The sequence below is a fragment of the Oncorhynchus keta genome, chromosome 9 (genome assembly GCF_023373465.1).
Source record: "Oncorhynchus keta strain PuntledgeMale-10-30-2019 chromosome 9, Oket_V2, whole genome shotgun sequence".
Lineage (NCBI taxonomy): Eukaryota > Metazoa > Chordata > Actinopteri > Salmoniformes > Salmonidae > Oncorhynchus > Oncorhynchus keta.
The window spans coordinates 39644942-39672086 of NC_068429.1; the positions used below are offsets into that span (position 1 = coordinate 39644942).

General features: G+C 43.9%; 1 protein-coding gene across 1 annotated transcript in view; it reads right to left on the reverse strand.

Moving 5' to 3' along the window:
- LOC118387759 (poly [ADP-ribose] polymerase tankyrase-1-like) overlaps positions 1-27145 on the reverse strand; it is a 115668-nt gene that overhangs the window by 33185 nt on the left and 55338 nt on the right. The window contains exons 4-5 of the mRNA XM_035776445.2: positions 19110-19146; positions 13573-13648 (exon numbers count right to left, since the gene is read on the reverse strand). Coding sequence (XP_035632338.1) covers positions 13573-13648; positions 19110-19146 — 113 coding nt within the window. The remainder of the gene's footprint in view (positions 1-13572; positions 13649-19109; positions 19147-27145) is intronic.

The window sequence follows — 27145 nt, forward strand, 5'->3', positions numbered from 1 at the left end:
GAGTGTTAGACAGCATTAACCCCTTCCTGGCTGGATATTCTACTACAGACTAAGGCCATCCAGACTAATCTACTGGATGCTAATCCTACCTTTGGTCTATGACACAACTTGTTCTGCAGAATGTGGAGGACCAAAGACCTGAGACTGGTTTCTCTCTTCTGGTTAAATGTGGACCAGTGTAACACCAGGCACTGGTTACAGTATAGGCTGATGGGTGAAGAGGTGGGATGCCCTATGCCCAATAATTACCCTTAATTACACAGGCAATCACCAGCTAATCATGACTATTAAAGGATGAAGCATAAGTGCCATCAGAGAAATGATCACCTCACAAACATCTCTTATAGGACGGTGTGAACCAGATGGTTAACGGATTAGGCTAAACGGAATCAGCTCTGTGAGAGAACACTAATGTAATGTGCCTTCAAGAAGTTTTCAGACCCCTTATCTTTATCCACATTTTGTTAAAGCCTCATTCTAAAATGGATTATATAAATAAAAATCAGCAGCAATCTACACACAATACCCATTATGACAAAGTGAACAGGTTTTTAGAAATGTTAGTGAATGTATTAAAACAAAAAAACAGACCTTATTTACATAAGTATTCAGCCCCTTTGCTATGAGACTCGAAGTTAAGCTCAGGTGTACCCTGTTCCCATTGATCATCCTTGAGATGTTTCTACAACTTGATTGGAGTCCATCTGTGGTAAATTCAATTGATTGGCGATTATTTGGAAAAGCACACAGCTGTCGATACAAGGTCCCACAGTTGACAGTGCATGTCAGAGGACAAACCAAGCCATGAGGTCTAAGGAATTGTCCGTAGAGCTCTGTGAGAGGTTTGTGACAAGGCACAGATCTGGGGAAAGATACCAAAACATTTCTGCAGCATTGAAGGTGCCCAAGAACACAGTGGCCAGCATCATTCTAAATGGAAGAAGTTTGGAAACACCAGAAATCTTCCTGGAGCTGGCCGCCTGGCCAAACTGAGCAATCGGGGGAGAAGGGCCTTGGCCAGGGAGATGACCAAGACCCCGATGGTCACTCTGACAGAGGTGTAGAGTTCCTCTGTGGAGATGGCAGAACCTTCCAGAAGGACAACTATCTTAACAATCAGGTCTTTATGGTAGAGTGGCCAGACGGAAAGCCACTCCTCAGTAAAAAGACACATGACAGCCCGCTTGGAGTTTGCTAAAAAAAAAAACAAGGCACCTACAAGACCATGAGAAACAAGATTCTCTGGTCTGATGAAACCAAGATTGAACTCTTTGACCTGAATGCCAAGCGTCACATCTGGGGGAATCCTGGCACCATAGTTACAGTGAAGCATGGTGGTGAAAGCATCATGCTGTGGGGATGTGTTTTGGTGGCAGGGACTGGGATACTAGTCAGGATCGAGGCAAAGGTGAACGGAGCAAAGTACAGAGAGATTCCTGATGAAAACCTGCTCCAGAGCGCTCAGGACCTCAGACTGGGGCGAAGGTTCACCTTCCAACAGGACAATGACCCTAAGCATACAGCCAAGCCAACGCAGAAGTGGCTTCGGGACAAGTCTCTGAATGTCTTTGAGTGACCCAGGCAGAGCCTGGACTTGGACCCGATATAACATCTCTGGAGAGATCTGAAAATAGCTGTGCAGCAACGCTCCCCATTCAACCTGAGCTTGAGAGGATCTGGAGAGAAGAATGGGAGAAACTCTCCAAATACAGGTGTGCCAAGCTTATCGCATCATACCCAAGAAGACTCTATGCTGGAATCGCTGCCAAAGGTGCTTCAACAAAGTACTGAGTAAAGGGTCTGAATACTTATGTAAATGTGATATTTCAGTATTTTATTTTTTCAACATTTTTTGCTTTGTCATTACGGGGTATTGTGTGTTGATTGATGAAGTGGAGAAAACAATTGAATTACATTTTAGAATAAGGCTGTAACGAACAGTTGAAGTCAGAGGTTTATACACACCGTAGCCAAATACAATTAGTCAGTTTTTCACAATTCCTGACAGTTAATCCTAGTAAAAATTCCCTGTCTTATGTCAGTTAGGATCACCACTTTATTTTAAGCATGTGAAATGTCCGAATAATAGTAGAGAGGATGATTTATTTCAGCTTTGATTTCTTTCATCACATTCCCAGTGGGTCAGAAGTTTACATACACTCAATTAGTATTTGGTAGCATTGCCTTTAAATTGTATAACTTGGGTCAAACATTTCAGGTAGCTTTCCACAAGCTTCACACAATAAATTGGGTGAATTTTGGCCCATTCCTCCTGACAGAGCTGGTGTAACTGAGTCAGGTTTGTAGGCCTCCTTGCTCTCACATGCTTTTTCAGTTCTGCCCACAAATGTTCTATAGGATTGAGGTCAGGGCTTTATGATTGCCACTCCAATACCTTGACTTTGTTGTCCTTAAGCCATTTTGCCACAACTTTGGAAGTATGCTTGGGGTCATTGTCCATTTGGAAGACCCATTTGTGACCAAGCTTTAACTTCCTGACTGATGTCTTGAGATGTTGCTTCAATATATCCACCTAATTTTCCTCCCTCATGATGTCATCTATTTCGTGAAGTGCACCAGCCCCTCCTGCAGCAATGCACCCCCACAACATGATGCTGCCACCCCTGTGCTTCACGGTTGGGATGGTGTTTTTTGGCTTGCAAGCCTCCTTTTTCCTCCAAACATAACAATGGTCATTATGGCCAAACAGTTCTATTTTTGTTTCATCAGACCAGAGGACATTTCTCCAAAAAGTACGATCTTTGTCCCCATGTGCAGATGCAAACTGTAGTCTGGCTTTTTTTATGGCGGTTTTGGAGCAGTGGCTTCTTCCTTGCTGAGCGGCCTTTCGGGTTATGTCTGTGGATATAGATACTTTTGTACCTGATCCTCCAGCATCTTCACAAGGTCCTTTGCTGTTGTTCTGGGATTGATTTGTACTTTTCGCACCAAAGTCTCCTTCCTGAGCGATGTGACGGCTGCATGGTCCCATGGTGTTTATACTTGCATACTATTGTTTGTACAGATGAATGTGGTACCTTCAGGTGTTTGGAAATTGCTCCCAAGGATGAACCAGACTTGTGGGAGGTCTACCATTTTCTTTCTGAGGTATTGGATGATTTATTTTGATTTACCCATGATGTCAAGCAAAGCACTGAGTTTGAAGGTAGGTCTTGAAATACATCCACATGTACACATCCAATTGACTCGAATGATGTCAATTAGCCTATCAGAAGCTTTAAAGCCATGACATAATTTTCTGGAATTTTCCAAGCTGTTTTAAAGGCACAGTCAACATAGTGTATGTAAACTTCTGACCCACTGGAATTGTGATACAGTGAATTATAAGTGAAATAATCTGTCTGTAAACAATATTTGGAAAAATTACTGGTGTCATGCACAAAGTAGATGTCCTAACCGACTTGCCAAAACTATAGTTTATTAACAATAACTTTTTGGAGTGGTTGAGAAACTAGTTTTAATGACTCCAACATAAGTGTATGTAAACTTCCGACCTCAACTGTAACTAAATGTGGAAAAGGGGAAGGGGTCTCAATACTTTCCGAATGCACTGTAACTAGGGCTGACCCCATTTAGTCGACTGGTCAATTGTTTGGATCCATAAGCTGTTGGTCGACCAAGATCTCTTTAGTCGAGCAGTCGCAATTTATTTGTATTTTTTTTTAATGGTGCACAGGACACCAGTCTGATTCGCGACTGTCTCAGTGGACTAATCCATTGCTGAGGCCACGGGGATGGAACAGTCCATCGCTCTAAGACATGTGATACTGAAATTGTGTATTGTGATTGTGAAATTATGTAAAAAATAATGTTGCAACACTAATAGATTTAATATTAACAAATGCACTTTCTCCCGCGCTGTTTACGGTCGCTGACCGCGGCTCTGAAACATTCTTTAGTTCGCCGTAGAAGTGACTCTTTTCCCTATGTTGCTACGTGCATAATAGCAGAGTTAACTTGTATATGGGGATTGAGAACATTGCAGCGGAGGCAGCAGCAGCAAAGACGAGGAAACAGCCCGTGCCTAATTGTCTAATAAAACTGAGGAGAGAGGAAACCCCAACTTAATTAGGTCTATAATAAATAGACTAACTGTTAAATGTACCTGGCTTTACAAATCATATATATATATATATATATACATACATACATACACAGAAATAAGACCGAGCTTGCCTTTGTTGCCTGTTTGAGTGTTTGTTTAGTTGCCTACTGATTCGTGAGAACCAAGCATCATGCAACAGCAAACAGATTTGGCTGTTTTTAGCCTTTGCTATGCTGTAATATTTTAACACACCCGGGGCGGCAGGGTAGCCTAGTGGTTGGAGCATTGGACTAGTAACCGGAAGGTTGCAAGTTGAAATCCCCGAGCTGACAAGGTACAAATCTGTCATTCTGCCCCTGAACAAGCAGTTAACCCACTGTTCCGAGGCAGTCATTGAAAATAAGAATTTGTTCTTAACTAACTTGCCTAGTTAAAAAAATATATATATTGATAGACTGGTATTACTTACAATTTATTTAGTGTTGTTTACACTGTTCCAAACAGGCAGGAAAAAAATATATTTAATCTAACAGCATCCGTTTGTCACACATTATAAGCAAGCATCTCTCAGTCTTATACCCTCCATGTTATTGATCTCATTCTTATTGTTACAATTATCATTATAATAATAAGTATTGTCATTCTCATTAGTAGGCTTTGTACTGTAGCCTTGTATAACCACCACCGAGCTGTAGGCCAGTCTTAAACTTAAACAAACTTACTTAGGCCTATATTTCAATATATACTGTATCAATCAATCATTTGTTCATTCATGCCATCACACAGCATACGAGACATTCCTACTTTGAAATGCAATCAAGCATAATTAAATATCAAGAGGAGCTTTGAATAAGAAGCCTAAACAATAAATAAACTGCATTGCTGTTTTTAGTCTGCTGTAATAAAGGCTCCATATTTATTATTTTTCATTAGAACAGACATATTTAGTGTTGTTTACTATTCCAAATGGTCCTAACATTTTGTTATGTAATAGCAACTGTTTGGCACACATAATAATCACGCAACGCTTGCTCCAATACCCTCCTCTTTCTTCATCTCCAGGATTTTCCACAACTAAGTCAAATGTCTTCCACAGATCTGACTTCCACTTTTCCTCCTGAGCAACCAGTAAACAAACCGCTTTGAGTTTATTTTTCACGTCTTCCGCATCCATTTTGCGGTCACGTGTTTGTTATAACCAATGTATTGATGTGATTATGGTCACATGCATGTGATGCTTACATGTTTGGGTAACAGTGTTTTTCAGTCAGAAACAAGCAGGAAACAAATGGCTGAAATGTTGCAGCTTCAGCACGAACAGCTCAATAAACACTTGCTGTGGTACCTTGTCGCTGCAGTAGGGAGGAGAGGAGGCAATGTGCGCCAGTCACACAGGCATTCGCTGTAAATTCTTTTTTAGCACAATGTGACCTCCGGGGTCTTTGACTCATCTGTGTGTCTTAATAATTTAATCAAACAGTGTGCTTAAAGCATCAGACACGCTCAGTGCATATGTAGTTGATTTTATTAAAACACATAGGGTGTGCCTGTCTATATATGGAAAAATAAGGTTAAACATTTCGACCAATCGATTGGTCAAAAGAACAGGACCACTCTCGGTCGACCAAGATTTTTTTTAGTTGGGGACAACCCTAAATGTAACAAACACTTGTCTGATGACGTAGTCCAGCTGGTGTCACGCAGAGACACCCAGGAACCTGAGCTACCCAATCACATGATATGCTCTCCATTGTAATGCTAAAGCCGATATAATTCCAAAACCGATAAAGCATTTATTTTAGTCGCCCCCTCTCTCATTTTCCCCTGCGGTACGATATGCGGAGGCGGGTGTCACTTCGAAGTCAGTCCCTGAATACAGAGGCAGTGATGGTTATGACAAGCCTTGATGTTGATGATGGTTAAGACACGGCAAAAAATGGTGAGGTTTGAGACAGGCCCGGTTCATTCATCCTCAGCACATCCCACTGTTCCTAGGGCCGTTGGAAGGACAGGATGGCAGCATGTTGTTGAAGTAAACTGAGATGCCATTGTGCCCGGGGAGACAGGCACGTGTCTGCTCTGCTCCTCACACGTAGACAGACTGGATCTCCTCCTCCTGAATACTGGACAGCTTCCGAAGGCGTTTGGCCACATCCGGGTACTGGGTTGAGGCAAACCGGTCATTACAGGGAGCGTCTCATCTCAACGCTCCACTAAGCTTCCCGTAAGTGTCCACCCAAGGTCATTTCTTTACACACTACTGAAATGACAGAGCGGAGTTACTAACAGCAGACGTCAAGGGATAGGCAATTCTACAGATTCCTCCACAGTATCAACACCAACCAGTCAGAAAAGAAAAGTAAGGATTTAGTAAATCCAGCTACATAAAAGAGGATGATCAAAAACAACTAGGGCCTATTTTTCATGCCTTGAACCTCAATCTAATAGGGGTTTCTAACAACTAACTATAACACCAGTGCTGCAGACATTGCAGTAACTTAGATTAAAAACATGGCTGTTGGCAGGGGGTCCACGTATGGCTAATATCAGAGGTTCGGAGGGGATTCATCATTTTACAACGTTCTCTAGTATCGCCTACGCCTCTTCCCCTCCTTGTTGTAGCCATGGAAATAGCCTAACACTGAGGACACTGCCAGGGACAGTATTCTCCATTTCCTATTGTCCCTGATCACCCCATCATCGCCAAGAGCCTTTTCTGTCCTGGGCTGCTGCAATATCCATTGTAGAAGCAAACTGTGACAAACGCAATGAATTTACAGAACAAACTGTGTTTCAGGCCATGAAGATATCGGAGGATGATAACAGCCCTTTGCTGCTTTTTTTTTTTAAACTCCGGGTGTGGATTCAACAGAAAACAGAAGAGGAGAAATAGAAGAGAGACTGGTACAGCAACAGTCCCATGACAAATGGTGCCGCTCGGAAAGAGCTAAAGTATTCTATTATATACTTCAACAAAATAATGCCCCTGTAAGCTGGAAATGTATGACAAATGGAAAACAGAAGACTTGAGCAGCCAAGGGCGAGCTTCTCTTCAATTCTTTCCCTGGGTTATGGAGGCGGAGGGACAGAGAAGCGAGGTGGGGGGACAGGGGCAGAGGCAGCAAATGCGAGCAGTGGATCTTTAAAACGCACATAGGCAGACCACCAAGGAGATTAAAACAAGAAGCTAACTGAATGGGTTCAGGAAGCAAGTGTGATCAACTTTTTATTTATTTAGCCGAGTATCAAAGGCGAGATTAGCTGGGCATGGAATGACTAGACAGGTGAGAGCATTGAGGACTGACTGACTGTGACTCTAGTCTCTTTACGGGCGGGGGGGTTAAAGTAACACGTACTGCACCTGAGTGGTAGAATCTCCATGAAATAACCTGTGCCACAAAGTCACTTCTTAACTACCACATGCATGGCACACATCTCTGAATAAAATGCACCAACAAAAAAAACATCAGCAAGCTCAGTACATTTTCAAGTTCACTCTTCTCTCTCAAGGCTGGCCTTAGACCTTTACTTCCAATCCAGTTGAGTCGCTCATTTCTTTATTAGTTTTGACAACAGAAATTACAAGTGGAATGGGTTATGAGGACGGAGAATCATCAGAACAGGATATCATTAGTATGCTAATCAGAATCCACACTTACAGTATTTGCATATTGCACGGAGAGATCACGCAGATGGCTCTATCTCTGGCTCACACACTCAGTTCTCCCTCTTTCTTAGGAAGAAATCAGGGCAATTTTGTGTTAGCATTAAGTTAAGTGGAGTCCAGGTAATTACAAACAGTGAGTTGCCATGTACTAACCATCTTAGGATAGCTGAGAAGGGAAAACACCTGACAGACTGGATGTAGCCTAAACACCGACAAAAAGCTCCGTTGGAAATAACTAGGAGCCTCATGAATTGCACCATGTCGGCTAAATGCTGACCTCTCACTTTCCCATAATCTCCTCCATAACTCCTGGGTCTCCCTCCTAGGTAAAATACCTGTGACTCACTGGACAGTCAATTAAAGGGCTATATAGTAGCAGGGAAACAGAGCTGTGGCCTTAGGAGAGGCCAAGTAAGCCTATTCTATCTGAAAAACTCTTAAAAACACAATTATAGTACCATCCAAACGAACACACATGAGTGTTTGTCAAAATACATACTAGCACAGGAGGGTCAGAGTACGAGTTCAAATCAAAGTATGCCAAACGGAGCACAGAGGGCACTTCTCGAATGCGTGCTCCATTTGTACATATCTTGAAGCATGCACCGATGCAAGCGTCAACGGAAAGTATGCAAAGAAATATGACGCAACCACGTAAAAAATTACACACATTTTCTTGAAATCAATGGTGGCGATTATTTGAGCTGAAGTGAGAGAAAATACACTGAATGAAATTGTTGCCTATTGGCCTCCCGAGTGGCGCAGCGGTCTTAGGCACTGCGTCTCAGTGTTGCGGCATCACGACAGCCACGGGTTCAATCCCAGGCTGTGTCACAACCAGCCGTGACTGGGAGTCCCATAATTGGCCCAGCGTCTTCCGACACATTGGTGCAGCTGGCTTCCGGGTTTAGCGAGCGGGTGTTAAGAAGCGCGGCTTGGCGGGTCATGTTAAGGAGGACGCATGACTCGAATTTCGCCTCTCCCGAGCTCGTTGGAGAGTTACAGCGATGAGATATTATATTATTATATATTATATTATATATTACAAGATCATAATCACCAAATTGGGGAGAAAAAGATATGAAAAGTAATAAATAAATAAAAATTAAAATGTTGCCTATTCACCTCTCATTTGTTGCCTGACTACAATATTTTAACTTCATACCTTAATAAATACATGATGTGTTAATTTTGGCATGGTTACCTGCCTACCATACCCACTGTAGTGTGCGTAGACCGCAAGCCATAGTAAGTCAATAGAGTTAACTGGCTAGCTACTACTATTAGCTAACTAGATAGACAAAGAATTGTTAGCTAGCTACCCATGTAGAATTCACATCTATATTGGATAACATTGGTTTAAGGTCATTTTTGCCGGTTATTCTATCTGGTTAGCTACATTATTACGATTCACATATAGCTAGCTGATAGTTATGAAGTAAAACTTTTGTTTTGTGTATATCTTGTTTCGTCTCTATTGCCATTGTCCTGGCTAGACTGCTGCTCCCAAGTGGCGCAGCGGCCTAAGACACTGCATCTCAGTGCTAGAGGTGTCACTACAGACACTGTGGTTAGAATCCAGCCTGTTTCACCACCGGCCGCGAGTGGATATCCAATATGGTAAAGCACAATTGGCCCAGCGTCGTCTGGGTTTGGCCGTCATTGAAAATAAGAATTTGTTCTTCACTGACTTGCCTAGTTAAATAAAGGTTAAATAAATAAATACAAAATAAAACGGAGGGTTCAGTGAATGGGTCCATAGTAAGTCAGTGGGCTAACTGGCAAGCCACAAAGAATTGTTAGCTAGCTACCCACGAAGAGGAAACATCTACTGTACCTTGCATAACATTAGTTTTAGGTCATTTCTGCCTGTTTAACTAGATAGCTGGCTAGCTAAATTACAACGATTCACATATACAGTATATCTAGCTGATAATTCTGAAGTAAAACGTTAGCTTGGTGTACATCTTGTTTCGTCTATATTGTTGCCATTGTCCTAGCTGGAAGAAGGTTCAGTGAATGGGGCGATGCAGCGTGGGGTAATATAGTACGGGGAGTGAGAGTGTTGATTAAATGTTTTATGTGTCCTCCACACCCTTGTCCTCATAAGAGCATACTCAAGAGAACTTCCTTGGAGAATGCACGTGGAGCACGAGTGTGGGGAGCACGGTAGTACGCATATTTCGAGAAACACAGAGGACTCAACATCCCAAAGCAATGTAACTAGCAGGAGCAACCCTCTCATCTGCCTTAGAACAGCATCTCTGAACCGACATGCTGTGCTGCCTGGGCCACAGCAACTCATTAGCACAGAGAGACTAACCGCACTGCACATTAGTGACGACTGTAAAGGAGAATACATTCTCTCTGTTCATAAACACTGAGGTCTGGGGAGCAACCAACTGGCTGGCTGGCTGGCAGGAACACTGCACCCTGCAGAGCTGTATTAGAGGGCCGTGATTTGGCAAACACAGAACCAGCCATAAACATCCACAGCGTCTAGAACAGCACTGCTCACATAAAAGGCAGAGAATTGGCCAGGGAGGTGGAGGGAGGGATGGTGGCATTTTAATTCAAAGGAAAAAGGGGTAATAAAGAAAGGGGTCTTGAGATGGAGGCTATGGCGACAATCTTTGGGAAAGCTTCATTAGCATTTTAATATGCATCATTGTGTCAGTTATTATTATCGCTGTCATCGTACCCTCACGGAAATCAATCCAAATCTAAATGTCATTGCATGCCTCCTGAAGCAGGCAGGGACAGAATTCAGATATACAAAGCCACGACACTGACAACCCAGCCGGTGGATGATCAGGAGTCATTGAATGCTAACGGCTTACTTAATAGCCATAACTACAACCTACACTGCTGTGGTGTAGGAATACAAAGAACCTCACTGCGGAACCCCACACAGATCTCCAAATCCCTCTACCGGAATAATTCTAAACTATAAAACAGGTTATTTGGATCTTGGATGCTGATTTGTTGATAGGAGTTAGTAACCACAATCCCAGGTAATGAATTGACTAAATTAATTGACTCAACCCCACCTACATGTACAAATTACCTCAACTAACCTGTACCCCCGCACACTGACTCTGTACTGGTACCCCATGTATATAGCCTAGTTATTGTTACTTTTATTGTGTTACTTTTTATTATTTTTTTTACCTTGGTTTAGTTTGTAAATATTTTCTTAACTCTTCTTGAACTGCACTGTTGGCTAAGGGCTTGTAAGTAAGCATTTCACGGTAAGGTCTACACTTGTTGTAGTCGGCGCATGTGACAAATACATTTTGATTTGATAATGCCTGTTAACAGCTCCATTTGAATCAATGCGCATCCACTGTCTGACAGCCTAGCCAGGTAATTTATACACTTCATCTCCCCTGGATAAAAAACGTCTAGGCAATATTTCCCCATGCTACTCCTCTAGCATTTGGTTTGCAACAGTTGAGGTTTGCCTAAAACTTGCTGTCTGCTTCTCCAATCCGTGCCATGCATATGAAAGTGACAGATTCTCTGGTTATAATGAATATATCCCAAGAAACTGTAAAAGGAACAAAGGTAAAACAAAAAAAATGCACATAGCTTGCTGTCATTTCAACTGCTTGATTTGATTGTGTGTTTGCTTTAGTTGGCTAGGCTAGCAAAGGAGAAAGTGCTAGTCTCATAGCAACCTTTATTGCTTAGACCAGGGGTGTCAAACTCATTCCATTGAGGGCCTTGTGTCTGCAGGTTCTTGGTTTTTCCTTTCAATTAAGCCCGAGACAACCGGGTGTGGGGAGTTCCTTACTAATTAGTGACCTTAATTCATCAATCAAGCACAAGGGAGGACCGAAAACCTGCATAGACTTGGCCCTCTGTGGAATGAGTTTGACACCTGTGGCTTAGAACATCCATGACAATAGAATGGATGACCAGCCCATCTGGCTTGCAACCTCAGGATTCCTGTACTAACGACGGGCTTTTCTCAGACTATATCGTAAGGTGGAAGGATTAAATCAAACAAATTTACTAAATTAAAAAAATGAAAACATGCCGTTAAATCTCCAATGCTTGGAGTTTGTCAGAATTTGTGGGTTTTTGTTTGTCCACCCTGGGGAGTTTCCTGGCCATGGACCCAAAATATCTATGTTTTTCCCCCCGAGCCACTTAGTTATCACTTTTGCCTTATGGCAAGGTCCTCCACCTTGCTGGAAAAGGCATTGTTCATCACCAAACGGTTCCTGGATGGTTGGGAGAAGTTGCTCTCGGAGGATGTGTTGGTACCATTCTTTATTCATGGCTGTGTTCGTAGGCAAAATTGTGGGAGTCCACTCCCTTGGCTGAGAAGCAACCCCACACACATGAATGGCCTCAGGATGCTTTACTGTTGGCATGACACAGGACTGATGGTAAAGCTCACCTTGTCTTCTCCGAACAAGTTTTTTTCCGGATTCCCCAAACAATCGGAAAGGGGATTCATCAGAGAAAATGACTTTATCCCAGTCCTCAGCAGTACCTTTTGCAGAATATCAGTCTGTCCCTGATGTTTTTCCTGGAGAGAAGTGGCTTCTTTGCTGCCCTTCTTGACACCAGGCCATCCTCCAAAAGTTTTCGCCTCACTGTGCGTGCAGATGCACTCACACCTGCCTGCTGCCATTCCTGAGCAAGCTCTGTACTGGTGGTGCCCCGATCCCGCAGCTGAATCAACTTTAGGAGATGGTCCTGGCGCTTGCCGGACTTTCTTGGGCACCCTGAAGCCTTCTTCACAACAATTGAACCGCTCTCCTTGAAGTTCTTGATGATCCGATAAATGGTTGATTTAGGTGCAATCTTACTGGCAGCAATATCCTTGCCTGTGAAGCCCTTTTTGTGCAAAGCAATGATGATGGCACATGTTTCCTTGCAGGTATCCATGGATGACAGAGGAAGAACAATGATTCCAAGCACCACCCTCCTTTTGGAGCTTCCAGTCTGTTATTCGAACTCAATCAGCATGGCAGAGTGATCTCAAGCCTTGTCCTCGTCAACACTCACACCTATGTTAACGAGAGAATCACTGACATGTCAGCTGGTCCTTTTGTGGCAGAGCTGAAATGCAGTGGAAATGTTTTTTTGGGGATTCAATTCATTTGCATGGCAAAGAGGGACTTTGCAATTAATTGCAATTCCTCGTATCACTCTTCATAACATTTTGGAGTATATGCAAATTGCCATCATACAAACTGAGGCAGCAGACACTGTGAAAATTAATATTTGTGTCATTCTCAAAGCTTTTGGCCACGACTGTAGTATCCATTGTCACTAGAATGTTGCGTCAATACTGTACTAACAATGTGTTACTTATAATCAACATACTATAGAAACTGAGTGTGGTCAAAATCTCAAAAACAAATTCAGTAGAAAAGAGAGCGGAGGTACTATCCTCAACTCTGACCTATCTATGCATTATGATTACCTTGCAGCAGACAACCGGGTATCACAAATCCTCTCATTTCCCGTATGAAAGGTCTGTGAGAAGGGATGTCGTGGCTCAGATTAAGCCTCTTCTCTGGACTGACTTGGATCCTGTAGCTTTCCCTGAGCTCAGACCAGGCCTCTAACACTGACACCTGGAACAGGACTATGACATCAAGAGGGCCACATAGCCCTCCTCACCCTGTTCCACTTGTGTTCACTTACAATTACTACCTCCGCTGGCAAAGAATGTCTCAATGCCTCTAGATTTACCTGAACTGATTGGTCCATTTCACTATGACTTAACGATTGAGTTGGAATATCATGGTTTGAGCGGGGATCGCTTGGGTAACAATGTGTGTGCAGACACGTGTGTGCTGGTGGAGCAAGCCCTTACCTTGCGGCCGTCGCTTGCGTGGCAGTTGACGTTTAACGGAGTGAGCAGGGCCATGAGCTTCTCTTCATTTCCACTCCTGCAGCGGAAGAAAACAATAGAAAATAGGGATCGAAAAAACAAAAAAATATATACCTTGCATTAGATATACCCCAACGAATGAGCGAGAACAAGAGATAGAAAGAGAAGGGAGGAATGGAGGATTATCATTAACTAAAAAAGGAGAATAACAAAAGGCTAGGAGAGTAGAAAACTTGCCCAGGGAGTTGCCCAAAATGGACAGAACGGTGATCTAAACTAAAGAGCATTATTTATGTCTGCAGTCAAAACCAGTCTTTAGATCTCTGAACACACTGGTCAAGATCGTTAGGTAACAGAAAACAACAAGAGTGAAAAACACTGACGCAGTATAAATGATTTCCTTATCCCAACAGAAACTTCCTTTTTGCCAAAAGCTATGCATGGCTGTAGAGAGATTCAGAGAGAAGGCTTCCGGATAACAGAGTCAGCATCTCTACCTGCTGTGGAGGTCTTTCCTGTGTTCTGCTCTACCATCCCAAAACACAGCAGGACATTACACATTGAACACACACTAACAGCCGGTCCTGAAGTCTGGTCCTAAAATCTGGTCCAGAGTGATGGTCCAGTGTGGTCAGGAGACAAGCCTCAGCATCTCCTTCCAGTGTCACTGAAGCCAAGGGCCACCCTCTCCGCTCCACTCTCAGTTCTCAATGTGACTGTATGGCACTTCGAAGGATCCACAGTTAAGAGCCAGGGGGGGTAAAAGACAGTCCTGAATATGGGATGGAAAAAATAAAAAACTACAGTAAGGCCCTACTGCTGTGCTGGGTCAGGGTAATCCTACTCATTCTCCTCTATCCGTGTCTCTCTTCACCCTTTGGCTGTTACCAGAAGCCCTGCTGCCTGCTCTGTTCTGGATCAGGGTGGCCGTGCCAGTCAGTCTTAATGTTGGCACGCTCTGAGAGTTTATTTATTAGGGATGCCCTCTGCCTCCTGTGGTTGGTGCATGGTGCCCAGACACGGTGACGGGAGGCCTGGCCAGGATGCACTACCCTGGCAGCAGAGCCGGCCAGTCACAGCATTACCCAGATGACGACAACTCTTTAAGGCCGTCAGAGAAAGGAAGAAAGGGATCTTTCCCCCCCCAACTCTTTCTCTTTCGTTCCCCCTGTATCAACCTTTGCCAAAGTTCCTTCAGCGAAGATGCATTCATAGTCGGTGGCTTTGCTTTCTTCTGTTCCTCTCTTCTCTCCCCTCCTTCTCCTTCCGCCGGTAGACAACGCTAACTGGGCTTAAGTGAAAACAAGAGATTCTTAATTGAGATGCACAACAACATCCCAAGGTTTAGCAGAGAGTGGAGGCCACAGGATTAAAGCTAGTGTGTTTGTCAGTTTCATCTTCCTAATTACCAGGGCACTAAGATGGAGCCCATACAGAGTAAACCTCCTGTCATAAGTCAATCAGCTATATGAGGCTCGCTCCCTCCATGATACAGACATCTCAGAAGAGCCTTATCCCTTACCGCAGAATAACCAATAGCAAGCCTCTTCTTAATAAGGAGTGCTGAAAGCAAAGCCCTGGATGGATGGAGCTCCATACAGTACATGTGATTGTTGTGGACATAGTGAGTGGTACATTTACACTCCATGGCAAACCCTCTCATCATGGTTTCAACCGACTAACTGCGTTCCCAGATAATGAAAACGGAGTCTTTATAGTTCTCATGTATTCTAGTAGGGTCTGCTGGCCAAGGGCCAACAGAGGCAGGCACTTCAGTATAATGAGCTGAATGTGACATACATGCCTTGCACCCCAAGACATGTTCAGGTGGTTCAAAGCACGACTATAACAGACTTTGCTATGCTGGGGTGGCCATTGTGGGAAGGAAACTGTGTGCGTGGAGCGACCACAACAGCCATTGTGGGGCAGCCTGTATGTCCTTCATTTGTAGGAACAAGAGAGAAATCTCCTCATGTTTATAGCGGACATGACAGGAGTTCCCAGTGGGCATAGGGAGTTCGTGTTCAGGCAGCAGGAGCACCGAGAGCTGGGCGGACAGAGGGTGGGAGCACAGAGCAGGAAACCAGGAAATCTCAGCTGTTCAGATGACAGGAGGAAGACTCAGTACTGCTCCTCTTCCTCTCGCTGGGGGCTTCACTCCTTCCCAGAGTGCACCTCTCGAGGGATGGCCGTGTGAACTGTGAACCCGCTGGCCAATCAGAAACATCCATCCACCACAACGGTGTTGTCATGTCAGTCATAACAGCCATAGATAGAGAGATAACCCCTACTCTGAATCCCAGCCGCATCCAGACCAGACGGTATATCTAGTCTTCTGTTGTTATCCCTGAAACAGGGGTCATCAACTAGATTCCGCCGCAGGCCGTTTATTTGTTGTTGTTGAGCGGATGGTAGAGGGCAAGAACATAATTACAAATAATTTATAGACTGCAAATTGACCGCAAGAAGCTCAAACACATATGTTGGACTAAAACATAATCATTATAAACCTTTGTATATGATCACGTGTCATTCGATTATGTGTGGGAATACTTGAAAACAGATGTTTTAACTTAAAATAACTTGGAGCTGACTTCCTGGTGTTTTTACAGTATTTTATGTCCAACAATGAAAAGACAAAAACGGTTTGGTAATTTTTTTGCTCATAACGCCACCATTTGGGGAACCCTGTCCAAAAGGGTCTTTCCATATGATTTCAATCACTTTCTGACCGCACCCCTTTTGATTTGAACTAAACCTTCCATATGCGTTTGCCCATGGTAGAAGTGGTGAGAAAACGGGACTTTTTGGACGTGAATGCCAAAAGATTCAGGAGATTGAGGTTCTCAAAGTTGACCCATTTTGCATACCCCACCCTACCATGAGACATCCATGTCGTTGTCACTGAAAAAGATAAACGGTTGAGTTCGATATTATTTGAAAGCTCACAAAACGGGTTGTCAAACGATTGTATAATACAAAAATATATATATATATATATATATATATATATATACAGTACCTGTCAAAAGTTTGGACAGAACTACTCATTCATCTTTATTTGGACTATTTTCTACATTGTAGAATAATAGTGAAGACATCAAAACTATGAAATAACATATATGGAATCATGTAGTAACCAAAAAAGTGTTAAACAATTCAAAATATATTTTAGATTCTTCAAAGTAGCCACCCTTTCTTTGCCTTGATGACAGCTTTGCAAACTCTCAGCATTGTCTCAAACAGCTTCACCTGGAATCCTTTTCCAACAGTCTTGAAGGAGTTCCCACATATGATGAGAACTTCTTGGCTGCTTTTCCTTCACTCTGCGGTCCAACTCATCCCAAACTATCTCAATTGGGTGGAGGTCGGGTGATTGTGGAGGCCAGGTTATCTGATGCAGCACTCCATCACTCTCCTTCTTGATCAAATAGCCCTTACGCAGCCTGGAGGTGTGTGCCCAAAACAGATGGGATGGTGTATCGCTGCAGAATGCAGTGGTAGCCATTGCTGGTTAAGTGTGCCTTGAATTGTAAATAAATCACAGACAGTGTCACCAGCAAAGCACCCCCACACCATAGCACCACCTCCTCCAATCTTCATGGTGGGAACCACAAATGCGGAGACCATCCGCTCAACTAATCTACATCTCACAAATACACAGCGGTTGGAACCAAAAAGCAAAAATTTGGACTCATCAGACCAAAGGACAGATTTTCACCGGTCTAATGTCCATTGCTCGTGTTTCTTGCCCCAAGCAAGTCTCTTCTTCTTATTGGTGTCCTTAAGAAGTGGTTTCTTTGCAGCAATTCGACCATAAAGGACTGATTCACGCAGTCTCGACTGAACAGTTGATGTTGAGATGTGTCTTGTTCCTTGAACTCTGTGAAGCATTTATTTGGGCTGCAATTCCTGAGGCTGGTAACTTCAATTAACTTATCCTCTGCAGCAGAGGTAACTCTGGGACTTCCTTTCCTGTGGCGGTCCTCATGACAGCCAGTTTCATCATAGTGCTTGATGGTTTTTGTGACTGTACTTGAAGACACTTTAAAAATTCTTGACATTTTCTGGATTGACTGACCCTTCATGTCTTAATGTAATGATGGACTGTCATTTCACGTTGCTTATTTGAGCTGTTCTTGCCATAATATGGACTGTTGCGTTTGAGACAATCAGTTGTGTTGTGACAAGGTAGGGGTGGTATACAGAAGATAGGCTTATTTGGTAAAAACCAAGTCCATATTATGGCAAGAACAGCTCAAATAAGCAAAGAGAAATGACAGTCCATCAGGAATTTAAGACATGAAGGTCAGTCAATCCAAGAAATGTCAAGAACTTTTAACGTTTCTTCAAGTGCAGTCACAAAAACCTTCAAGTGCTATAATGAAACTGGCCCTATGAAGACCACCACAGGAAAGGAAGACCCAGAGATACCTCTGCAGCAGAGGATAAGTTCATTTGAGTAACCAGTCTCAGAAACGGATGTCTCATGGTAGGGTGGGGTATGCAAAATGGCTCAACTTTGAGGGCCTCTATCACATGAATGTTTTTGCATTCAGGTCTAAAAAGTCACTTTCTGACCACTTTACCACGGGCAAACATGTTTGGAAGGTTTTGCAGTCGGAAGGTGATTCAAATCAAATGGAGCAACCTTATATGATCCAATCTGGTTCTGCTCTGGGTCTCTGGTCGGTGAGCTAGCACCTTACCAAGGAACACAGTCCGGACTCCGGTCAGTATGTCTTAACATAGTGTGTTCTGTGTTGATTGAATGACACGTCGCTGTCCTGCCACCCACACCAAGCAGAAGTAACAACTAACACTCCACACAGCCTTCCTCAATTGGATTTGCTCAACTCCTGCGTTCTCTGTCCTCTCTCGCCTCCTTCTGAAAAAGGTCAAAGGTAATCGAGGAGTGGGAACATGGACGAAAATGCTCTTGAGTGAAATGAGAAGCTCCTTCTCCACTCGCGCGTCATCAGGCCAATGACGTTTACAGGGGTGGATCCCAAAATATATGTGTGAAGTGCTAAAAATTAATTATTTGAGTTAGTTGTGCAAGACAGTTTATAGCTAAACGGATACGTAGCTTTCTGGTCTTTAAATGTGTGCATGCTTTTCTCCTCTGACAATACAACAGCTGATTCCTAAGGTGGTGTGGCAGATATCAAAACTCTTCCGTGGTAGGAAACATTCGTGCTTCCTCGCCAAAAGGAGGAAGATCTTCCGTTTGCCTACTAACTAATTGACACGTTCCTCGACCACATCGGTTTCCGGGGCACGGGAGTGAAAGGACGGAGGAGAGCGAGGACGGACTTCTGCCCAAACGAGAAAGGGCCACACACAGTCCACGTGGGTATCCCTTCACAATAACAACCCTCCCCGTGCACCAGCACTCCCAAACCACACGCTCAGCCCTTTCACAACACCTGTCTGCTAATGCCGGAGGGGAAGAGGGGAGATCGAGATTAAAAGGAGGAGAGAGATGGAGAGATGATGAGAGGGGAGCTTGTACTCACCTAGCCGCCTCCAGGAGTTCGTCTTTCTTGTATTCACCTAAATGGTTGCAGAAAATCATAGTGTCAGAGACGGGCAGGGAGAGAGACGCACAGCAGCAGCACAGAGCCAGTGTCACAGTCGAGAGAGAGGCAGCTACGGCACAGAGAGAAAAGAGAGAAACACACACAGACACTGTGTGGGAGAAACACACACACACACACACACAGTGCAGCAGAGCACCCACACATTAGACAGAGAACCTTCCTCAATGCCTGCCTATTTCTCTCTCCTTACGGCTCTCTCTCGGTTTTCTCCCCCTCCCCTCCCTCGCACATCTCTCTCTTGGCTTGGGTGGCGTAGCTCAGTGCACACCCCTTTGGCCGTGACGTTGGGCAGCCTGTGCACACAGCATTATCATCCTCTAGGAGACGGCTTGTTTCAATCTTCAAATTAAAAGGCTTTCTTTCTTTCTCTCACTCACACACACACATACAACCAACGCCGCCCATCTCTCTCTCTCCTCCTGTTTTTCTGTTAGCAGAGGAGGAGGGGTTGCAGTGATAACAGAAGGGAAATAGATATCATGAACAGAAGTGGTCCCACCCTCATCCTCCCTACTCCCTCTCATCCCTCCAACCCACAGCCCTGCCCCCCCCGCCACTACAGTCGCAACAAATTCCATCCCCCTCTCCCCCCCCTGATTTGCTCTCCACCCCCCCATCCCCTGTGTGTGCGCTTTCTCTGCCAGGACCTGAGGAGACTGAGGGGAGATGGGGAACGAGGAGGAAGAATGAATAACATGATTGGTTAAGAGGATTGGTTAAGGGTCCTGCGACAACATGCGTGGATTTGACAGGACATGCCTGAGGGGTGCCACAGAGATGGAGGGAGAGAGAGAAAGCATTCTGGAACACAAAAAGAATACAGGCAGAGTCAGACACAGTGGCTTAATTGGAGGAGTCCTTTGTTTCCATCCCAACAGCCGGGGATGTGGAGACAGGGAGGGAGGCTGCCTGGTGTTAAGATCAGAACACACAGAATACATCCGGGGAGGGGGCTCTGGGGCTGGCTGGGGTTAGAAGACTATGGCTGGGATGGACTCCCATACAAAGAGAGGGGACATGTCTAGGCAGGCTTTTAGGTCTCTATGGACATAATACATTTATTAACTCAGAGACATATGGGCAGCAAGATCAAACAAACAACACTCCCTCCTCTCCTGAGACAAAGCAAGGCAGAGGAGAGCACACACACCATCTTTCCTCGCCCTGTGTTCTTAGTGTTGATGCCCCTGCACTCAGTAACCCTCCCTAATATTTGATTGGCAGCTGACGGGGGGACATAGTGATAGACTGACTGGAATGGCCGGACCCCAGAGGGCAGTTAATGGATGCCATGAATTACATTGTGTTTCTGTGGGGGCAGTAGGCTGTGTGTATGTATATTCGGGGTGCGGTTGCCTCAGTCAATATCAAACAGAAGTAAATCTCATCTGAGGCATGCATGCGGTGCTCCCATCCATCTTTGCCAGAGCAGTGGTTGGTTTCCTCTGTCTCTGCTGTGGGTGTGCCTGACTGCCTGTACTCTGACTCAGATTGGATCATTCTAACAGATATGACATTATCGACAGGGAGGAGAGGATATAAAAACAGCAGATGGCGAGGCGGAAATTAGCACGGCGTCTATGGCTGGCCCCAGTCGACTGACTGGTCGATTGTTTGGTCGATAGGCTTTTGGTCGACCAATATATATTTTTTTAAGTCGAGCAGCAATTATATTAAAAAAAAAAATTATGCCACGAGACACCGGTCTGATTCACGCATGTCTCAGTGGACTAATCGATTGTAGGCCGTGGGAGGGCACACAAGTATCACCAGTAGTACATTTACTGTTAATTCCCATCATTTCAAATCTACAATGTTTGGTTAAGGTCATTTCTGTTAATGCATTCAAAAAATTATTATTACAGTCTTTTACCGTTCTCATTGTCCGGAGTGGACACGTTGTTTAAGGACCACACAACCTAGGCTACGCTTATGAGGAACAAGTTTTGGTTCATCTCATTCCATTTATGAGTTGTCAATTCATTCAATGTATTTTATTTGTAGCGCTCCGGTAAATGTTGAGTAAGGACCCGCACCAGATTATGCATAGCAGTAGGCCTAGGCTGCCTGGCCTGCGCGCAAATGTAGGCCTATAAATGTGCCCATTTGGGGATCTGATAGTATTTCTGATCGTCTTAACTCACCACCACTGTGGAACATATGAGTCATTTTTTCTTCACCTCAAACAGCAAGTAAACAAAAGTCTGTTTTTACATCTATTGAGAAAGACAACAAACAACAAACAAAAAAATCCACCTCTCTTTCAATCACTCGGTGTGAAAGGGAGAAAAATGTGTATGTTCTGATCCGGTTGATAACTTCTTATCCCTTGCACAAATAGCCTACAGCTCTGTCTATCTGGAGCTCACTGGCACGGGAAACTCTGAGGGCCCAGAATGTTTTATACAGTGGGGCAAGTTTCCTAGGGTGAGCTTCAGGCCAGACCAAGTTGACACAATATTTCAAGTTCCTTGCAGACATGCCATACCCAATGTGATTAATAGGATATTCATTTTTTAAATCTGGATGTTTTCTACCTGCAAGTTGCAACGTTTTTATTTGTTGGCTTTATGTTAGCAATTATTACATAGTTGGCAATGGTAATAGAAGTTACTTTTAGAATTTTGAATAACCACAAAGATTTTGAGATTAAAAGACTTTATTATAAATGAAATGACTGTTCCACAAAAATCATAACTGGCACGCAGATCAGTAGAAATGGTCAAAGATAAATTGGCACTCCAACAGGAAAAAGGTTGCTGACCCCTGGTGTAGCCTGGGGGGGGAGAGTTTTTTTCCCTTCTGGTTATGCTATCTTGAACTCTGGTTCCCTCATGAGTAGGGTTGCAAAGGGTTGGAAACTTCCCAGTAATTTTCCATGGTAAGTTAAGCCCAGGAATTTTGCTTAAATTCATCAAAAAATCTTATAACAGTGAACCTTTTTTTGTGGGATACACACAAGGCATTCCTTGGTCTTGTGGCATATTTTGGTTAAACTATCTAAAATTCAATTGGCGCAACCTGTTTCCATTGATCATCCTTGAGAAGCTTCTACAACTTGGAGTCCACCTGTGTTAAATTTAATTGATTGGACATGATTTGGAAAGGTCCCACAGTTGACACTGCAAAAAACAAGCCATGAGGTCGAAGGCATTGTCTGTATAGCCTTTATGATAGGAGTGGCCTCCGCCTGGCCACTAGGTAAATGGGCACATGACAGCCCGATTAGAGCTTGCCGAAAGGCATCTAAAGACTCTCGGACCATTAGAAAAAATAATCTCTGGTCTGATGAAACCCAGATTGTTTGGCCTGAAAGCCAAAGTTCACATCTGGAGGAAACCTGGCACCATCCCTACAGTGAAGCATGGTGGTGGCAGCATCATGCTTGGAGGATGTTTTTCAGTGGCAGGGACTCGGAGACTAGTCAAGATCGAGGGAAAGATGAATGGCGCAAAGTACAGAGAGATCCTTGATGAAAACCTGCTCCAGAACGTGCAGGACCTCAGACTGCGGCATGTACCTTCCAACAGGAAAACGACCCAAAGCACACAGCCAAGAAAACGCAGGAGTGGCTTCAGGACAAGTGTCCTTGAGTGGCCCGGACTTGCACACGAGCGGCGGTAACTCACCAGAACATCCAGAATTACAATTTCCCTGGAGCGGATCCCTTGTGTCCCCAGAGCAATTTAACTGATTCCAGAGGCTGACCCAAAACAAAGCCGGCAAAGGAGAGGTACTCGAGGCGGTCTTCTGGTTCAAGTTAGGAAGCATGCACACCACCCACCGCTCCTGAGTATTTTTACTAGAATTAAATGTCAGGAATTCTGATAAACTGAGTTTAAATGTATTTGGCTAAGGTGTATGTAAACTTCCAACCGTGTGTGGCATGGTCTACAGACAATCACGGATTATAAAAGGAAAACCAGCCACGCGGCGGACACCGACGTCTTCCGGACAGGCTGAACACCTTCTTCGCTCGCTTTGAGGATACTACAGTGCCACCGACTGCGGGCTCCCCTTCTCCGTGGCCGACGTGAGTAAGACATTTAAGTGCATTAACCCTCGCAAGGCTGGCGGCCCAGATGGTATCCCTAGCCGCGTCTTCAGAGCACACGCAGACCAGCTGGCTATATTCAATCTCTCTATATTCAATCTCTCCCTTTCCAAGTTTGTTGTCCCCACATGCTTCAAGATGGCCACCATTGTCCCTGCCACCCTAGACCTACTTCGATTTGCTTACCGCCCCAATAGATCCAGACGATGCAATCGCCATCACAATGCCCTGTCCCATCTGGATAAGAGGCATGCCTATGTAAGAATGCTGTTCATTGACTATTGCTCAGCATTCAACATTATAGTAACCCTCCAAGTTCATCATCAAGCTTGAGGCATTGGGTTTGAACCCTGCCCTGTGCAACTGACTCCTGGACTTCCTGACGGGTCACCCACAGGTGGTGAAGGTAGGAAACAACATCTCTTAGCTGATCCTCAACACAGTGGCGCCACAAGGATGTGTGCTCAGCCCCCTCCTGTACTCCCTGCTCACCCATAACTGAAGCGCAACAGCGCCTCTTCAACCTCAGGAGGCTAAAGAAATTTGGCTTAACATCTAAAACCCTCACAAACGTTTACAGATGCACAATTGAGAGTATCCTGTCGGGCTGTATCACCGCCTGGCACGGCAACTGCACCGCCCACAACTGCAAAGCTCTCCAGAGAGTGGTGCTGTCTGCCCAACCCATCACCGGGGGCAAATTTCCCACCCTCCAGGACACCAACAGCACCCGATGCCACGGGAAGGCAAAAAATATCATCAAGGACATCAACCACCTGAGACACAGCCTGTTCAGCCCACTATCATCCAGAAGGCGATGTCAGTACAGGCGGATCAAAGTTGGGACCGAGAGACTGAAAAACAGCTTCTATCGCAAGGCCATCGGACTGTTGAACAGTCATCACTAGCACAGCAGAGGCGGCTGCCTATAGACAAAGATTAGGAATCACTGGCCACTTTTAGAAATGGATCACTAGCCACTTTAATAATGTTGCGTATCTAGCATTACTCATCTCATTTGTACAAACTGCACTCCACACTATTCTACAGTATCTTTAGTCACTTAAATTGTGCTTACATATTGCATCACCCATTTCATATGTATATACGGTATTGTATTCTATACTACACCATTGACTGTTAAACAGCCATCTCCAGCCCATCAGAGGCTGCTGCCTACAGACACAGATTAGGAATCACAGGCCACTTTAATAATGTCTCCGTATCTTGCATTACTCAGCTCATATGTGTAAACTGTACTCTATAACATTCTACGGTATCTTAGTCACATGAATTGTGTGTAAATATTGCATCACCCATCTCATATGTACATACTGTACTCTATACTATGCCACTGTATCTTAGTCCAATGCCGCTCTGACGTATCTGTACATACATTCTTAATCCATTCCTTACTTAGATTTACGTGCATTTTGGGTTTATGTTATGAAACTGGTAGATATTACTGCACTGTCGGCGTTAGACGCACAAGCACTTCGCTACAGCCGCAAAAATCTGCTAAAAACGTGTATGTGACCAATAACATTTGATTTGAACAAGTAAGTGGTCTGGGCACGTTAAGAGTTTCTGGCAAAACTATCACGACGTTGACTAACTAATATGCAGTTGGTAAGGGAAACTTTACAACAAAAAGCAACCATAGTCTATAAAGTCTGTGCAATTGACAGTGTGTGTGTGTACGTACACTGGTGCGCATGTGTGTGTATTCTACAACAATGCTGACTACAGGAAGACCGAGAGGACAGGGCAAAAGCTCAGGACACTGCTACCATCCACCTCTGCCGGCTTGCATGCAAATCTCCCACCACAGAGCAGAGTGGCTCTGTGCTGTGGATGTTCCCTCTGACAGCAGCACAGCAGTCAGTGCTTCTCCCTCCACAGCCTGGGAGAGCATGTGTCTAATAACAGCACTATAGAGACTAAGTGACCTTACTGAAACAGACAGCTCCACTGATGATGCTGCCGCTGCTGACAGAACCATGAGTCTCTTCATGCCTGCCTGCCTGCCTGCCTGCCTGCCTGCCTGCCTGTCTGCCTGTGTGTGTCTGTGTGTGTCTGTGTGTGTGTGTGTGTGTGCGCGCGCGAGTCTTTCGGGGTACACGATGGTGCCGATAGAGATGGCAGCTTCGCTTCAAGTCCTTCCTTTGTATTATTTCTTACATTGTTAGCCCAGAAAACCTTGTGTTATTACATACAGCCGGGAATAACTATTGGATATCAGAGACGTCAACTTACCAGCACAACGACCAGGAATACGACTTTCCCAAAGTGGATGCTTTGTCTGCACCTCCCACCTTCCTCACACGCGAAAGTATTTTCTCTCAAGAGAACTCTCCTCGGTTATAGTCACAGCTGTGTACATCCCTCCGGCAAGCGGATACCAAGACGGCCATCAAGGGATTTCACTGGACTTTATGCAAGCTGGAAACCATATATCATGAGGCTGCGTTTATTGATATTAAAAAAGCTAATTTGAGGCTACCTAAAGGCTACCTAAATTATATCAGCATTTCAATTGCAGTACACAAGCGAGTAACATGCTCGACCATTGCTATTCTAACTTCTGCGATGCATACAAGGCCCTCCCCCACCGTCCTTTTGGCAAATCTGACCATGACTCCATCTTGTTGCTCCCCTCCTATAGACATAAACTAAAACAGGAAGCGCCCGTGCTTAGGTCTGACCAATCGGATTCCATGCTTCAAGATTGATTCGATCACATGGACTGAGATATGTTCCCGGGTAGCCTCAGACATTGACGTATATGCTGACTCAATGAGCAAGTTTATAAGGAAGTGTATTGGAGATGTTGTACTAGAGGACGACCGATTATGATTTTTCAACACCGATACCGATTATTGGAAGACCTAGAAAAAGCCCATACCAATTAAATTGGTCAATTTTTATTTATATATTTGTAATGATAACAATTACAACAACAATGAATTAACACTAATTTTAACTTATTAACATAATACATAAATAAAATCTATTTAGTCTCAAATAAATAATGAAACATGTTAAATTTGGTTTAAATAATGTAAAAACAAAGTTTTGAAGAAGAAAGTAAAAGTGAAATATGTGCCATGTAAAAAAGCTAACGTTTTAAGTTCCTTGCTCAGAACATGAGAAAGTTGGTGGTTCCTTTTAACATGAGTCTTCAATATTACCAGGTAAGAAGTTTTAGGTTGTAGTTATTATAGGAATTATAGGACCATTTCTCTCTATACCATTTGTATTTCATATACCTTTGACTATTGGATGTTCTTATAGGCATTATAGTATTGCCGGCCTAATCTTGGGAGTTGATAGGCTTGAAGTCATAAACAGCGCAATGCTTGAAGCACAGCGAAGAGCTGCTGGCAAATGCAGGAAAGTGCTGTTTGAATGAATGCTTACGAGCCTGCTGCTGCCTACCAGCGCTCAGTCAGATTGCTCTATCAAATATCAAATCATAGACTTAATACTAATATAATAACACAAAGAAATATGAGTCTTAGGTCATTAATATGGTCAAATCCGTAACCTATCATTTTGAAAACAAAATGTGTATTCTTTCAGTGAAATACGGAACTGTTCCGTATTTTATCTAACGGGGGGAGCATCCCGAAGTCTAAATATTGCTGTCACATTGCACAACCTTCAATGTTATGTCATAATTATGATTCTGGCAAATTAATTACGGTCTTTGTTCGGAAGAAATGGTTTCACACAGTTCGCAACGAGCTAGGTGGCCCAAACTGCTGTATATACCCTGACTCTGATTGCACAGAACACAATCAAAGTGACACAAGTTGCCTAGTTAAAAGACATTCATGTTAGCAGGCAATATTAACTAAATATGCAGGTTTAAAAATATATACTTGTGTATTGATTT